The sequence below is a fragment of the Amblyomma americanum genome, chromosome 7 (assembly GCF_052857255.1).
Source record: "Amblyomma americanum isolate KBUSLIRL-KWMA chromosome 7, ASM5285725v1, whole genome shotgun sequence".
Taxonomy (NCBI): domain Eukaryota; kingdom Metazoa; phylum Arthropoda; class Arachnida; order Ixodida; family Ixodidae; genus Amblyomma; species Amblyomma americanum.
In genome coordinates, this window is record NC_135503.1 from 38,003,342 (window position 1) to 38,020,989 (window position 17,648).

General features: G+C 45.7%; 1 protein-coding gene across 1 annotated transcript; it reads right to left on the reverse strand.

The window, feature by feature from the left end:
- Window positions 1–320: 320 nt before the first annotated feature.
- LOC144097056 (uncharacterized) lies at window positions 321–11,240 on the reverse strand. The gene is made up of 5 exons (XM_077629841.1): window positions 11,126–11,240; window positions 10,058–10,182; window positions 6,239–6,346; window positions 2,144–2,251; window positions 321–499 (listed from the first exon to the last, which is right to left on the reverse strand). The coding sequence occupies exons 1-5, from the start codon at window positions 11,197–11,199 to the stop codon at window positions 393–395; spliced, it is 522 nt and encodes a 173-aa protein (XP_077485967.1). The 5' UTR covers window positions 11,200–11,240; the 3' UTR covers window positions 321–392.
- Between the last annotated feature and the right edge of the window lie 6,408 nt (window positions 11,241–17,648).

The window sequence follows — 17,648 nt, forward strand, 5'->3', positions numbered from 1 at the left end:
GTTTTTCTAGCCCCTCGACAACCTATCAGCTCCATTTTTCTGTGTTCTAGGAAATAAGTTATTTTTCAAGAACTTAAAGCGCAACGGTGTATGAAAAAGTAAAAATAGAATACCTTTCCTTCTTTTTGCTGTATGCATGAAATGGACTCACTTACCTAGTGAAAAATCCCCCCCCCCCCCCCCGTCCCCTCCCTCCTTACAAGTACCTGGAATAACAAGTGCCTCGAGCTTGGGGGCGCTCGAAATAACCGCATGCCACGCAACGTCCATTTTTTTTAAATCTTGAATAAAGGACGTCTCCGTTTCTCTTGTTTCTTTTTTATTTTCTGCACATTTACACAGCAAGCGAAGCACGCATGCAACTTGCGACAAATTCTTCAAACGCGGTCTCGTCATGCCGGTTTCCAGAGGCTGAATGTGGCGCTGCCTTGGAGGCGGAAATTGTTTTCGTCATTCTTCCCGTCAGTCGCGTTGGGCGCTGAGCCGGTAGCGGGCACCACTGGAACCGAGAGGCGGGAGATTCAAACATTAAAAAAAACATTGCGCTTGACTCTAGATTACCAGTACACTGTTCCAAAGAACTGTCCCGTGTGTGCTAAATGTCGGTGCACATTGGAACCGTGCAGAGTGCCTGCGTGAATCATACACACACTCGCTGCATGCAGCTGCACGTTTACTAGATGATACAGGAAAAGATGCCTAGTTAACAACCGTTAAGTTCCGATGAGAAGTGACAGACATACTTGGGTCAATTTCAATATGATGCTGGTGTGTCACTAGTGAGCGGGCTCGACCAGTGCGCTGTCAACTAGAAGATGACAGTAAGTGTTCATCTCTGCACCCCTTTCGTCAGACTCGACGCTGACCAAAAAAAATAATAAAGGGGGTGAAAACTTAATGACAAGAGAGCATAAATTTACGCACCAGAAGAGTGAACGTCGGGTAAGTATCTAGCTAGTGACGAAAGAATCTCGAAGATGAACAAAATTATGTTTATGTGCTACTTATTTGCACTACATAGTACAAAGAAGTGCAAAAAGGCAAGAGTTTGGATCGCTCCGAACTAGAAGAGGCCGTCTCGCTGCAGGGCCGGCGGTGCACGCCTTGAACATTAGACCAGTACCTGTGAACTAACTTTCGCCACTCAATGTCAGTCCAATGTACACTTCATTTGCTCACCATCAACATTTTTTTTAGCCTTTGGCAACATCCGTCCCTGATGGGTGCACCACTGGTGTAAAAGCTGTGCTGCGTTTTCAACGGGTCACGTTTGCCGATCCACGTTGTGTCAATTATTTGTTGCGACCAAAGCGCGAGCTAATTACCAAGCAAACATACACGCTATCAGGTTCGTGAATGATGTCGCAGCTGGTCGACGCGCTTCTTAGCAGCTTCTCCCGTTTCTTTGTTCGTAACATGAGAAGCATGGGAAGAGAGATATTTTTATTTTTAAACTGACTGTTTATTTATCGAGAATGAACGCTTCATCTTAAAGTGTTTGCCATTTAGATTTTCAATTTAGGAAGTCTAGGAGCATGCCCCGCTTAGCGCTGCGTTCAAAAGGTGTGCTTTATCCTGAGCGGTTTCTTCCATAGTATATACGCGAGGCGCTGCAAGACCATTATGATTTCTGGCTCCGTGCGTGCTGAGAGGGGTTGTGGCTGCGCTATTTTGGACGGGCAAATAATATAAAGACCAATCAGTAAGTGGTGCCAAGCTCGGAAACTTCTGGGCTCCAAGGTGCTCCAGAATTTGCGCATTGCTTCTGTAGCACTAAAAAAGATCTTCCGCGTCAAAACCACTGCGAAGAAATTACAGGAACAGATGTTTGTTGAGAAACTTTCCATTTCTAAGTTTTTCGAGTGCTGAGACATGAAAAGAGAATCAATTGTTGGTGACTAGTTATTACATAACTTAGAAAGCATATTCCTAACTGGGTGACGTTGCCGCCAACAACAACAACAAAAAAAAAACAGGCCCAGATGGTATACGACTGGCAGTCCTTTTCATAACCTTTTCATAACCACGTGGGTGCCTTGTACTATAACTTAAACGGCTTATGACTTCAGGCTGTAATAAATCTTCTTTATACTAAGCGCGGCAGCCAACAAGAAATTTATTTGCGATAAGAAGAAATCGTTACCTCCGTGCCATTTGCAGTAGCAGGATTCGTCCTTGCATTCTGATTCAATGTTGGGCTTTCCGGCGTAGATCTTGGCGCAAGCAGCTTCACATTCCTCTATCACACATTCTAAACAGGGCAGATGCGTAAAGGTAAAGAGCAGTATTATATTAGCGCTGCTATATCGAGAAAGAAAACAGACAAGCGAAGGTTAGTCACTGACTTATGAGTCGTTTTTCACCTGACCAAAAAAGATTTCTCCTGCAGTAACTCACTTGGTTTGCTTCGCGCTTTGAATAGAATACGATTTCTTTTGTGACACTCAGCACTAAACGTCTTTAAAAAAACTAAAACAGTTTAATTTCGCCGTTGTCTTTCTGTACTAGAGTCTTTATCGAGTTCAAATTTGAAGAACACGTGAGCAAAAAAAAAAAAAAACTCGTTTTGGGAGGGTAAGTACGAACATGTCCAACATTCTTGGACAAAAATTTTGAATATTGAATTATTGTTCGGTATTGTTATGAAATATTGAAGGTAATGAAAAATCTTTATTTTACTTTAGTTTCGCAGTTGTCTTTCTTTACTAGAGTCTTTATCGAAATCAGTTTTGAAGGACACGTGAGCAAAAAGAAAAAAAAAACTCGTTTTGGGAGGCAATGTACAAAACATCTCCAACATTCTTGGGCAAAAATTTTGAATACGGAAATATTGTAAGGTATTGTTATGTAAATATTGAAGGTGAAGCAAAATTCTTTCTTTTAAAGTGTTTCCATCACTCAAATCGAGCAGTTAAGACTCAATAGAAAACCAGTGGTGACAGCAAAAACGTGAAAAGCAAAAAAAAATGCAAGCCTGCCGACAGGAGACCTGCGTATGTATTTATTGTTCTAGTGAGCTCTTAAAATATACGAAAAAATTGCGTTCATAAACTGGTTCCCGTTCAAAAAATGCTTTTGTCAAGAATTGGTGGGTATGACTGCTCTTGCGTGGAAGCTGCTTGTCTAGGTAGGAGAGCCTTGCATGCGTGTACCACCCCTCCTGTAATCTACAACTGCACAATCATGTAGTAAGAGCACTAAAGAAACCACCAGAGCAGAAACCGCCGGTGTGGACGAGTTCATTCCGCCACTTTAGGCGGCGAGTTGCATCAGAACCTCCGTCTGATGGTGACTTGCGGGACTGTAGTGTTGCAGGCGAATACTCTTCGTTTGGCCCATAATGTCGCCTCGTCGCACCTCTGGAGGCTAAAGCTCTGCAAAGCAAAACTATGCTTGCATCGTTGCGTTTCATGCCAGTAAGTCCACCTCCTGTCGAAGAGGGGAGTGTTCTTGAGAGCGAAAAATACAAATTGTGCTAGCAGTCTTTGTTCAGTATACAATTTCTATGCATCGCTCATTTTACACCGGTTCGGTTTGCTTGTTTCTAATTTAACGAGTCTACTGTCCGCCTAGGATGGCGAGTGCGCAGGGATAAATTCAAAAAAATTAAGCGGAGCATTTCTATAACCGCAGTGACGAGGCGAGGACGGCAGGTCACTTCGTATACTAACTATAGTCGGATACAACTCAAGAACGCAGCGGCTTTTCCCCGTCAAAGGACCCCCTTCCAGCCAATGGCGTCGGCCGATTCTCATGGCCCTGCTAGTGTGACAAAGCAGGGAGTGTTGGATGAAAGGGGATAATCACTTCCCTATACATTGTCGGGGATAGAGCCCTCTCTGCATGTGGCGCCGCTCCCTGCTTTGTCACGCTAGCAGGGTCTCGAGAATCAGCCGACGCCACTGACTGGAAGGGGGTCCTTTGACGGGGAAAAGCCGCTGCCTTCTTGAGTTGTATCCGAATACAGCAGCGATATTTCTGACAGAACACTGCGTTCTAAGTCCAGCGAAGTCCGCACTGTCCCACTGAATGTAAACAACGAAGAAGGTGCGGTGTTTTTTTACTCTTCAAAGTTATTTCAGGCAAGACAACGGTCCTGTTTCCCGTTTCGCTTAATTTCATTTCGTGCGGCTGCGACTGTGCATTATGTAGTGGTATGCAACGACATCTGAGGTGTTGACAGGAGTACAAAAGCGCGTGGTAGATAACTATTGAATCCTCTTTGTACAGGGGCGGTGGTGAGCGCCACCTTGCCCAGTAAATTAAAGTGTTTAATTGGTTTCTTTGATTTGTACACTCCCCCCTCTCCTTTCTATTTACTATGTATCCTGATCTGTTTATGAATTTCTCCTGTTCGAGGCTATATCTCATGTTCTAAGCATATTACTTACATTTCGGCGAATTTCTCTATTCTGCTTTCAAGCCACCAGTACGGTGGTCTTTTGCTCGTCTCTACAGATGTGCTCATTTTGCTTTCACTATCCCTAAAATCCAAAACATGTCCTCTTTAATATCTGGATGCATAGATTTACAGCCTATTTGAACATGCTTACGGTTTTCTGCTCTGCTCCCGCATGCTACACAAATATATAACCTCCCCGTTCATACTTGCTTCTATACAGCCTGGTCCCAAGGCAACCGAATCTAGCCTCAAATAGAAGGGCACTCTCTTGAATTATCATACAGCGTTTACTTGCGGATTTCGCTCTTACCAGCTCTGTATTCACGCATTGATTCTTTTGCTCCCATTTTTTGCCCACGTAGGCGTCTGCCCACGTAGGCGTCTCGGTTTCGCGCATTTTCTTTTTGACACTCGTGATAACTTCCTTTTCCCTGTTGCTGCACGCGTAGCCTGTCGTAAGCTTTCTAAGTAAGTAAGAATACTTGAAGACTTTGGCTGCCCACCTCATCTCATCCATTTCTTGCAGGCTTTCCTCAAATGCTATTTTCCATTGTGCTTCCCGTTCCTCAAAGGACGACCAACCCAGATCCCCCTGTACAGCTTTTCTTGTTGTCTTTCCATGGGCCCCTGGAGCTAATCGATCCACCATCCGTTGGTTAAGTTCTATAGGCTTTGTATCACGTCTGATTTTAAGCACACTACTGCGTTCACAAAAGTCACACCCGGAACCAATACACCCTTACACAGTCTTCATATTGCTCGATATCTAGTGCACCCTCACATCGCTAAATACTTCATTATGGCCGCGTTCCTCTTTACTTCGACCTTGAGATGTTTTAACGAGGCTTAAATATTTTATTTCTTTGCCAAACCACACCCTCAGATATTCGTACTTCTATACGCGCCGTCTTTCACGTCCCTGTATTGATACTGTTCCATCACCATCATCATCAGCCTTACTACACCCACTGCAGGGCAAAGGCCTCTCCCATGTCTCTCCAATTAACCCTGTCCTTTGCCAGCTGCATCCACCATTTGCCTGCAAACTTCTTAATCTCATTCGCCCACCTAGCCTTCTGCCGCCCCCTGCTACGCTTACTTTCTCTTGGAATCCACTCCGTTACCCTTAAGGTAACGGAGTGGAATACTGTTCCCCTATTACACTATTGTTAAACAACATAACGCCCGATTGTAGGTCGATGATAACCTTTAGCGCCATCTCGTGACAGTCGCATACGTTAGCGGCGAGGTTACGCGCATAAGTAGAGCGCGCCAGGCTGTGGCGATGAGCCGCGAGCAAGTCCATCGTCTCAGGGAAGATGCTTGCGAATAAAAGGGTGAAAATCACTTTTCCACTGACGCTGCGTGCAGCAGCGCAACCAGCAATTCTTGGGCTGCGTATGCAAGATGGCGCACTGCGAATGCGTAATCACCTACGACAATAAGCGGCGACGCATTCCTCATGAACGTCGGTGGCCGGTATAACGGATAGACACGCGACCGCTATTCGCGCTGCGATTGTCTGTAAAGATGGACATATACCAGAGGCCAATTCCACTGCTTGACCAAAGGCACAGTATCCTAATACATGTTATAGACATGCGCGTAACCTCGGCGATAACGGAGGTGCACGATTATCACAAGATAACACGTGCTATACTGTGTTGCTGTTGACACGTTGGAGGTCTGTATACTCGAAGAAAACGTGGCTGCTTGTAAGCCTGCAGCTTCGAACCTACCACGAAAACGTCACTTCTTGTGCAATATAAATAGCTGTACTTTTGCGTTTTGTTTGTTTTTCATGGAAGGGTAGAAGGACATCAGGAGACCGCTTACTCTTGTCCCAGCCGCAGATGCAAGTTCCGTCTTTGCAGTGGGACCGCAGGTTGAACTCTTGTCCGTGATGCTCATGGCAGGTTTTTGCGCATCCTTCTTCGTCGCAGACTGCACGGAAAATAAAATGAGCAGTTACGCTTCGCCGCTGTTGTCTGCTGTGAGCGACTAAGGTGAGTCTTGTTACGAACAGAAATAGAATAATCAGAGATTGACATTCCGGTTTACGTCCCCGTGGGATCGCCTATACCGGGGGCTCTCCAGAAAGCAAAAGGCACGGCATATGGGGTCCAATGCCCCGAAGCGTCACATCGGCTATGACAGATAGCACGGTCTGAAAGACTGGGCTTCTTTAAATCTTTGACAGCGAGGACAAATTAAGTTGGCCTCTGTCGATAAGGTACAAAAAAATAAAACTAAATACTGGCGTTGTTATAACCGGCTGACTTCGCAGGTACAATGAGTTCGTCAACACCGACTTTTGGGCGGGGATCAGAGAGGCTACGGCTACACAGACATTCATTTCAAGCCAGTGGCAACCCGTCCTGTTCTGGTAAGGACGTCAAGAGTATGAATCGGCTGGCGGGGAGATTTATATTTAAATAGAATTTTCTCGGCAATAAATGTGTGTTTTGCTGCCGGAAAAACTTCAACATACTCGGAAAAAGCCAAATAATAAAATTTTAATGCGAACAATAATTAGCCTAAGCCGTCATCAGTGCACCTTTCGCGTACATCAACACCGCAGAACACGTGGACGTTTTTAACCCATGAAATGGATTACCCGCTTGGGATTACAGGTTAGATTTTAACCACCTTTAACTTTCGTTTGTCAAGTCTTCCGCGTCAGTTTATGTCTTTCTCTCCATGTTCAGAGATGCACATGTCCAGATTGACCTGTGCATATTCTCTGCGGAGGTGAAACTGTGCGGATGCCACACGACAGTCCGGACAGCAACACGGCGACGCCTGCAGGGAGCTCTGATTGAAAAGGCCTATTTAGATAGCGCTGTAATACATGTGTTCCAGTGGAAGCCCTCACCCATACAGCGCTGTAATACCTGTAAAGGTGTTCCAGCGGGAGCATAATAATTCACCCATACAGGCACAAGCTCTCAGTGATAACCTAGAGTGACTGTCCGTGATCCTTACGGGTGCATCTACGATAACCGAGGATCATACGTAGGGGCTATTATCTACACTCGTAAATATACAGGCGCATACCTACATATTTACGAGCGCGGATGATAGCCCCGACAAATACATGTGTCTCTACTAGAGCTCCGTTAAGAAAAAAAGAAGCTGTCTACTGCACAAAGTAATACCCCACTGCATTTAATGTAGTAGAGTTATTCAGTTCTAACAAAAGCTCTTGCGTCCCGCTACCATCAAAATGCGGCTGCAATGACATAGATTTGATCCCTCAGCCTCGTGATCAGCATTGAAATGCCTAATACACCATATCACACTGAGTGGAACAGAGAAACAAGACGAAATATCTCTAGACGAACAAGGAATGCTGGAAAAATGGGTTGAACAATTCTGGTCTTGAGCATCACATGATATTAGTTCTTCAAAACCACGCAAGCGAAGGCAGAAACCGCAGAACGAGCGCAAGTCCTGTGACTATGTCTTACCGCTTGGCACACCTTGAAATCAGCGCAAAAGGACAAGCACATAAAAAGGATAAAAACAATATATAGGAACACAAAAGAACGTGTGATCAGTGTAAGGTAAAAATGAAAGTATAAGTACAGACGGTGGAAAGTGCTGAAGTCGTCTGCACGCGCTGCTCAGATACGTGAAATTGTCCTCCGTTAATGCAATAAATGCCTAATTATCTGAAGAATGCTGCTGTCGATTTCATGGAATGCCTCAGTTATTTTTATTACTCGCTGGCTGCGACTTTGCGAAAAAAAAAAGGGCGGGTTACCGAAAACAGGCGTACACCCTCAAGATGAAGGTACTCGTCGGGATGAGTTCACTTAATACAACAACATATTTCCAGCTAGCCCAGCAGTCTGTGCTCCTGTGTTAACACTCATGTTTATAGTGTAGAAAAAACACCCTGACCCAAGCGGTGAAACACAAGGGGGGTCCGACATGAACTGATGGGCGAGTTGGTCAGGCATGGTTCTTCTAAACCAGCGCAACGGCTCGAAGCGAAACAGGGAAGGGACAAAACACAGCGCTGACGCTGTGTTTTTTTTCCCTTCCCTGTTTGGCTTCGAGCCGTTGCGCTGGTTTACAAGAACACAAGGGGGGTCATTCCTCGTGCGTCGCTAAGGCTGCATTTGAAAGCCACGATATTTTCCCTGCGAATTAAGGCAGAAAAGGAATAGCGAAAAATGTGTATCCAGAGTGCGAGCTGGATGTCTCGTGGTTGGGCTGAAAAAAAGAAAAAGCTCAGGGTGCTCACGTGAGCGACGCTTCACTTTAAATACACGTCCTAGCAGCGTGTGCAAGCTTCACAACATGGTTTAGAATCCTGTCATTTCATGGTTAAGATTGAACGACCAATCTTTTTTGTTTAATTTCATTGCACACTATTTTACCCACCGAACATAAGCTCTCAGCAGAGGTGGCAATTTGAGATTAACAATCTTGTTCTTTGATAAGTACTATAGGTACACGAAGAGAGCGCCTTGTACTTCTTCTAAAATATAAAAACTCGGCATATACACGAAACTTACGTGCAGCCTATGAAAAATGACTTTTCCGCACACATTGCACAAGATTATTACTCGATGCGGGTATAAGCTTCATTTGAGCAACTCTGACAGCGATTGTGACAACTCTGGCATTACTTAAGGCAACCTGGGATATCATTCTGCTGTTTCATGATCACCGAGGTTCCACGCTGAGGCTATATTATAGCTCATGTATTAAAACAATGCCGCAAAAACAGCTCTACAATGCCGTATATGGCACACACACAAAAAAAACTGCTGCGTTGTATATGTGTATTTCGTCTGTCCTCTAGTCCTCCTGCTTGCATTTAATCTTTTACAAACAAGCTTAAAATACAGAGCTTTGTGACATGTTTCATCTGAAGCATAAAAATCACTGCTGACGAATCAAAAACGCAATAGGCGGTGGATCGGGACGGTCAATCACATTTAACATGGTTTACTCAGTGCCTTATGAAATTAGCATTTTTTAACGTGCGGAGCTTTCAGTGTTTTGACAACACGAGCTCTTTGCCTTCACACGCGAAGAACAAATCATTAGGCTTTCCTTGCTGAATTTTCAGTTGGTTTTTTATTCCCAAAATAAAACAACAGCAAAACCCCTTCGCAGCTTGCATAATTTCTTGAGCATTTCTGCGTCGATGACACCTATGTGGAAACTGAAATTTTCGTTTTGTGCCGAACGCAGTTCCACATAGCTGAACTCTGTAGCGTTCACTTGTTTTATACATACCCGCGCAGACAAGTCGCATGCTTTTTTTTAAAAATGGCTTCCAGCGTCGCATAAAAGAGTTTCATTAAATACTGTAGGTCAAAAGAAAAATGTATAGTATGCCGAAAGAAATGTCCTAGCTCACAGAACAGTTCGAATGTCTCACTGCGTAAGTTAATTTTCAAATCAAACAGAATCCAGCACTTGAGCATAGTACTGTACAGGGCGTCCTAAACTTCACAGCTCTCTATTAACACGGTATACCTTGTGTAAATAATATAATAATCGCAGCCAGTGGACGGCCACCGTAGGGCCGTCCACTAATCTACCTAACTGAGAACCTGATGCCATGTGCCACATTGCGTAAAACGGGTGTGAAAAAAGTAATTGATGACGTCGCACTCGTTTTACAGTACTCACGTGAGCGATGATAGCAGCGACACTTGTTGTTGTCGCACTTGCCGATAACATCATTGTCGTTCCACCCATCGTACTGCTTGTTGCAGGTTTTATTGCACGCATCTGCGTCGCAGGGCTCGGAATGACTGAAAATATTGAGAGAAAGTATGAGCAGTGAGTTCATATTACATGAAAGTGAACCAAGCTTCTGCATTCTTGGAATAAGGATAGAAACGTATCATTGAGAATGACAAAAATGCTAACGCAACCAAAATATTTCAATTAGTAAGCACCTCAACTAAATACCTACACCATAACTAGTTGTTTGTCCTGCAGGAAAAAGAAAAGTCTGGACTTCCTGCTTATATTCTTTGATCTACTCGTGTTTATACAACTTTGTACACTCGTATTATAAAGCTGTCAGATCCAGATATCGCAAATGATTCCCTCATTAGTTTTATTCTACTATTGCGCAGAAAGAGAACCTGAGTGGCATTTTGTAACGTTTAATTAGGTTTTATTTTCATTTGCCTTTCTTCCATTGGGTGCTGCTCCCGGTGACCTACGCCACGTGTAGGACGACACGCTATTCTTGGCAGAAACACGACCCTGCTGTTACTTGCGTAAACAGGCCCCACGCCGATGACCCCGTACCGGCGCCGACAAATGATGAAACGCAACAACGCGTTTGACACGACTGACGAGCTTTCTCAGTGCTGCCTCTTTCTCGGGAAAGAAACAGTGGAGTGGTTGCGCGACCAACCGGCTGTGCATGGTGCCCTACGGCACGGCCGGACTGGATGCGATGTTGGTGGGGTGGCTGTCGCACGTCCAGACGGGCCGCGCTTGCGGTTGTTCGTTTGCTTCCCCTCCTCCAGGTGCTTTCGTCATGGCTGACGTCACGACCATATGAAATGTTATAAAATATGGCCCAAAGGTGTGATTTTCGTCTCGGTTGCTAAGCAAGTGCTTTGCACAAGGCTCTGCTACGGGTTTTCGGGCGCTAATCTTTGGGCACTGGTGATGACATCTGGTGTGCGTGTTACTGCACGTTCGGAAGGATTCAGCAGAAAGCTGTATTATACTTACGTTCCAGTAGGGGAGCTCTGGGTGTGTGCGACGTACAGAAGCACGGCAGCTAACGTGGCCAGCAGACGGAACATGGTTGTATGGATGTGTGCTGGTCGATTTCCAAGGAATTCACACCTGCTAAGACCAAAATGCACCGCCCAACGCACAAGCAACTCGATAAATCAAGAAAGGTAGCTTTTTTACGATTTAGTCGAAGAAAACAAAAACCGTTTCTTTTTAACTTTTCGCTACAGACTGCACAATAACCACGGTCAAACATGCTGCCCTTGTGTGCCTTATAGTACGTTGAAGTGGAATGTCACGAGGAGCCAAAATCTCCATGCGCCTCGTTCTAACTCCCTCACGTGCTCGCGTTATCGTGCTTGATTAGCTACCTTCCGGCGAAGAGCGACTGCGGTCAGCTGGGACTCAACATGCGGAAGTCAAGGAAGCCGCACGTCCTTTTTATTGTGTAAATAGTTTGTGTATATCACATGTCCCCGCTATCCCCTCTTCGTGTCCCCTCACCTCTTTCATTTCATTTCTCCATTATGCCTGCTATCCTTTGTTTCCGCTGCCGCAGGTCAGGTGCTTCAGTATCGATGGCAGATGCCGGGGCTAGCAAAAATCTTTTCCTTCCTTTTTACTATTATTTTAATAAACCGCTACTACTACTACCTCTCCGCAAAGAAGATTACGTGCAAACATCGGAGAACGTTGGCGCATGCTAACGCGGCAAACCCGAGATACTGCTTCCTTTAATGGCAATCGAAAAGAAAAGTTAGAAACAATATTTGATGCTCGAAGCCTTCACCGTATCAAGTTAAGCCACCAATCAATCTCACTAATAAGGCAGCGTATAACACAGAGTAGTGGAGTAGCGGTATTCTTCTGTCACACATTCTCTCATTTCTTATTTTGCAGTTAAGAACATGAACAGGCTTTATGTTCAGTTGCTGGGCTGTTGCGCCTCATGTGCACGCAGAAAGGGCATGAGAGTGCCTTAACGCAAGTCGATGAGTACTTACCGAGGGCAGCTGGAGAGCGAAGCGATCGAGAAGCGAAACGCTGGAAGATGAAGGCTTCACTTCCTTTTTTTTTTTTTGCAGCTCTGGGCTGGCGCAGGTATATAATACGTCTTCTTTGTTCTTGCATTGACAGAGATAATGCTCTTCGACGATCATAGGAGGAGGAGGAGGAAAAACCTTTATTGAGCTCTAAGATTGCCGAGATTCGCAGAATCAGATGGCGTCTTCCATCTTCTTGGCAGTGGTCGTCTGCCCCTAGTCCAGGGCTCCGCTGGATGCTGCTGCCAGCTGAGCCCGTCGGATTAGCCCAAGTTGGACGCCCTGACGGTCGCTGGAGAGCGTTCCTTCCGACTAAAATGACAAATCTGACGAAAATTAAACCTTATACATACGACGTACCTTCTACATTTCAACGCAGACGGTAGTGATGTCCCTCGGTAGCCAAATTGTTATTTAACACGGTATGAATTTAAAACGAACTACATTTATACGCCACATTGATAAAGCGATGTAACGAATATGTTACCAGTGACAAGCTATCCACCTCGGAGAATTTTTTTTTTTCAAAGTTCCAAATCGATTCCTAGTGTGGATATAGATCTAGAGATTCAATTATACTAACCTTGAATACTAAACTACTTCAGAGATTGTAGCCGCGAAAATGGACTCCTTGCTTCCAAATTTCAGAGATTAAAATTGGCGGGACCACTTGTTAGGTCGTCGGTAAATGCGTGGTCTGCTGGCAGGCACTTAACTGTCGATGTCGTCACTGAGAGATCCTTACCGAGGCATCAGAGTTAAAGGTGTGTGCACTCAGTCATCAGCCTTTCTTTTTCGTGCCCAGAACTACTCGTCTCTGTGCCATTTTGTTTTCGGTTTGGTTTGGTTTATGGGGGTTCAACGTCCCAAAGCGAGTCAGGCTATGAGAGACGCCGTAGTGAAGGGCTCCGGAAATTTCGACCACTTGGGGTTCTTTAACGTGCACCGAAATCGCACAGCACACGGGCCTCTAGAATTTCGCCGCCATCGAAATTCTACCGCCGCGGCCGGGATCGAGCCCGCGTCTTTCGGGCCTGCAGCCGAGCGCCATAACCACTCAGCCACAGCGGCGGCTCATTTTCAGGCGCACTCTTGAAGCATCGGTACAATGCTTATTTTCTACGGGGGCCAATGACGCGGTCTATTCTTCGTCTTTGCGCTGTTCTCGAGAGCGCGTCTCCTTGAGGAGAGGAAGCTGAAGTAAGCGTTGTGAGCAGCTGTCGAGAGAGAGAGAGAGAGAGAAGCTCTTTAATGAAAAAGAGAGAATTTAGCCGGCGTTCACTAGCAAGTGGTTTTTATTAAAAATAACAGTAAAAAGGAAGGAAAAGATTTTTGCTAGCCCCGGCATCTGCCATCGATACTGAAGCACCTGAGCTGGGGCAGCGGAAATGAAGGATAGCAGGCAGAACGGAGAAATGAAATGAAAGAGGTGAGGGGACAGGAAGAGAGGATAGGGGGAGAAGTAATATGTACAAACTATTTACACAATAAGAAATGTGTCCAGGTTGTGCGCGCGATTGGTTCATGATGGAGCAACTTAGCCGACGTTTAAAAATCGCTGCCATGCTACTCTGCGCGGGGAGAGAGAGAGAAAAAAATTTATTGGCGCCAAAAATTGGTCGATTCAGCGGGACCCGGGTGTCTTCATGTTGATGTTCCGAGTCTTCCAGGGGTGGTGCCCTTATTCCAGGGCCCCACTGAGTCTTGCAGTCTTGCTACCTCATACGCATGCTGGACCAGTCCTTTTTGGATCGCCAGCACGCTGCTGGTGAGCAGGCTCTCCCACTGTTCCGCATTGGGCTCTCTTAGTTTATGGAATGAATAATTATTTTTACACTCCCATGTAATATGATATAAAGGGGGGGGGGGGTGGCTCCACACCATTTGCATGTGTCCGCGTACTGGTTCGGAAAGGGAACTGGGAGATGAAGGCGGAAGGAGAGCGGTGCGGGAAAAGTAAAATAAAACAAATAAAAAGGTGCGTTTCCTGTGTCCAAGTGGCGCTCGAGTTTGACTGCAGTCGGATGCAACGCATGAACGAGGTGGTTTTCTCCCGTATAAGGACCCCTTTCCAGCCAATGGCGTCGGCCGATTCTCATGACCCTGCTAGCGTGACAATGCAGGGAGTGGTAGATGAAACGGGATAGTTCCCTCTCTCCATGGTTGGGGACAGTCCCCTCCCTGCGCTGTCGCGCCGCTCCCTGCATTGTCACGCTCGCCATTCATGAAAACCGGAAGACGCCATTGGCTGCAAGGGGGTACTCTGACGGGGAAAAGCCACTTCGTTCTTTAGTTGTATCCGACTGTAGTGCATTTGCTTCAGGCCATCAGAAGAGGTGAATTCGCGCAAACTTTTCAGTGTCTCTTCCTAACAGCACGCGATTGTAATCGTCTTTTCCGGACTAAGTCCCGTGCTTCCGAACGATAATCTCTCTCTCAGATTGTCTTATACAACGCCAGAAACGGGCTTGTCACGAACACGATTGTCCGCAGAAACTTTGAAATCGCAGTATTTTGCGATTTCGCGTAAATTAGCAATGCAGACTTCTGTAGGCTCACAAGGATTCTATAAAAGTTTATTGTGCCAATGGGTTTCGATTAACACGTTTGTCAAGGCTGATAACAGGCCGCCGCATGTGCTTAGCGCGGTTTGAGATGCACATTCGGCTGTAGTGATTTCACTTGAGGCTCCAGTTCCCTCGGTTGGAACTTGCGATGGGGAACGAGGAGCGGGCGCGGTGCGAAACTGACGCTGTCCTTCGATGCCGATGAAATGCAGCGTTATAGCTTTACGTCGGGAAGTGGAAGACTTCCTGGCGTCAAATTCTTCTAATTAGGCAGAGAACAGTGCTTTTCATGATATCGGTGGCTTGTTAGTACCTTCCAGGAATACCGGATGGGACATAAATCCAAAGGTTTACCTCATCGCCACTTTGTAGCATTGTACACGCACAGGACAGAATCTGACCTCCGCCGTGATGCTATGCCAAAGTCATATATCCGCCGGCCTCCTCTTTATTCCGGCTTACGTAGCATACCCGTCTTTTATTACGTAACGCACATGTGACAAAAAAAAACTATGAAACAAAACCAAAACTCCCGCAGCTACATGTGCGACACAACAATTTGCTGCGACTGTTACGGCGCAAGGATTTCATGGGGCCTTTCTTTTTCAAGAAAGCCACAGAAGAGATTCGCGTGTAAGGCCTATGTGAAGATAAGCACGGAGCCGCGCCGCATCGGGTATGTCATTAAAGTTCGCACTGAACTTGCTGCGCCGGCATGTGGGGATTGCGATGTTTGGACAGTGGACTAGCGTGTGCTGTCAGTACGAAACAGCTTGTAAATATTCATTAGTAGTGAATAAGCCTGTGCTTTAGCAGAATTCTGATCGTAGTACGGAGTGCGAACTACAACGAAATGACTGTTCCAGCTTATCCTTACTGCTAATTTTCTGAAATCAGTATTTTGGTGTTAAGATGGTGCCTGCCGCTTTTCACAAAATGACGCTAATGACAACGAAAACGCTCGGTAGTCGTTCGAAATCTGACGTATGCATAATGTTAGCAGTCCCAAGCAGGCGCCACGCACTCTTTGTTCCGCAGGCTCTTGTACCCTTTCTCACAATGCCTAGTTTTCCCTTTAAAACGCTCGTACACGTATACACATCGCATTGTCCATACCCTGAAGAAAAATAAAGAGAAAATTTCGAGTTGGAGAGCACCAATCAATTCGTCGCGTACGACAGTGATTACAGTATGAAAATACACTACGCGACAAATTAGAAGGTATGGGTGTGACACTTTCTACTTGCCTCTATCCATTACTTATTGAACTTAGTATAGATTCAATGAAGTGTAATAACAAATATCAGTTGTGCTTGGCTGCATTTATGAGTGCCTTTATTTTGATGTAAGTTTAAATGCTGGTGTCCCATATCGGAGCCGTCTACTATATGCGTCTCTCATAGTGCACTCGTAATCTATACGCTTAGCACAAGAACATTGTGCAAGCATGGGTTCTGAAACTGATCACAGGAGTCCTCTTGAAGTCTTCCGCAACAATTCATTCGCTACAAGACACGCATAAACTCTGGACATTCACAGATGCGCATACGCACTAGGGAAAGTAAAAAAAAAATTCGGCAGTCTTGGCTTTTCATTTGAGATGCAAAGAATTAGTGGTTGAATAAATTCGTCATTTTTTCACAAAGTCGTATTTCTTTTCGATGGACTTCCAGTACATCGTTTAACACTCTATGCATCGCCGCCGCGCTGGCTGAGTGGTTATGGCGTTCGGCTGCTGGCCCGAAAGACGCGGGCTCGATCCCGGCCGCGGCGGTCGAATTTCGATGGAGGCGAAATTCTAGAGGCCCGTGTGCTGTGCGATGTCAGTGCACGTTAAAGTACCCCAGGTGGTCGAAATTTCCGGAGCCCTTCACTACGGTGTTTCTCATAGCCTGAGTCGCTTTGGGACGTTACACCCCCCTAAACCAAACCCACACACCTTATTCCGCAAAGAATCTACAAGGTTCAAGAAGATGAGAGTGCGAATGACTGAGATCTGTAGGCAGGATGTTCAAGCACGTCGAAACCCAAATTGTTCACGGTTTAAACGGTCCGGCGGGACGCGCGTATAGGTGTGCATTGTCATGCCGCAACATTTTATTCGACAACAATCTTCGGCGCTTGGTGCGCGCATTGCTTGCTTCAGATGTCTCTTTGTTTCAGACTGAAGTTTCAGGCCCTAACAGCTCTCGCTGTAGAAAAAAAAAAAGGCAAACTTCCGGCCACCCGCCACCAGAGCGTTACATATGAGCGCTTATACCAGCCATCCACCGATTTATCAATCCATCGATCCGTCCGTTACAATACCTTACAGTCTTAACCATTACATCAAACTTCTTGGATAGCTGGCACTTGTCAATAAGTCGTTTGATGGAGGTACTTGTAAGCTTTCTTGAAAATAAAACAAAACGTGCAAAGACAAAGGCCTGCGATGACTGAGAGTTTAGAAAAACGCTTTCAGCGTAGCTTTATGCGTAGAATTTAGGCGTAGAGCGATCTGCATGCGTTGCCATTTGACCTGAGTATTTCGCTAGTATTTTTTTCCTCGCCATTAAGATATTTCACCGTTGCACAGGCGACCTTCTACACATCAAAAGTGAGTGCTAGCGATTTTTTTCTTTGTCACTAAACTCATAACAGCCAATAGAGCGGGCGGCGCACCGAATTACACCAGCGAATAGCCGCGGAAGCATTGTTGAGCTCCTTACTGCGAAAGCGTTTTATGGTTTATAGGGTTTATCGCCAATAATCGATTGAGGCTGTGGGACGCCGTAGTGGAGGGTTCCGGATAGTTTCGACCACCTATAGGGTTCTTTAACGTGCACTCACATCGCAAAGCACACAGACATTTTTGCATTTCGCCTACATCAAGATGCGGCTGCCGCGACCGGGATTGGATTCCGCGAC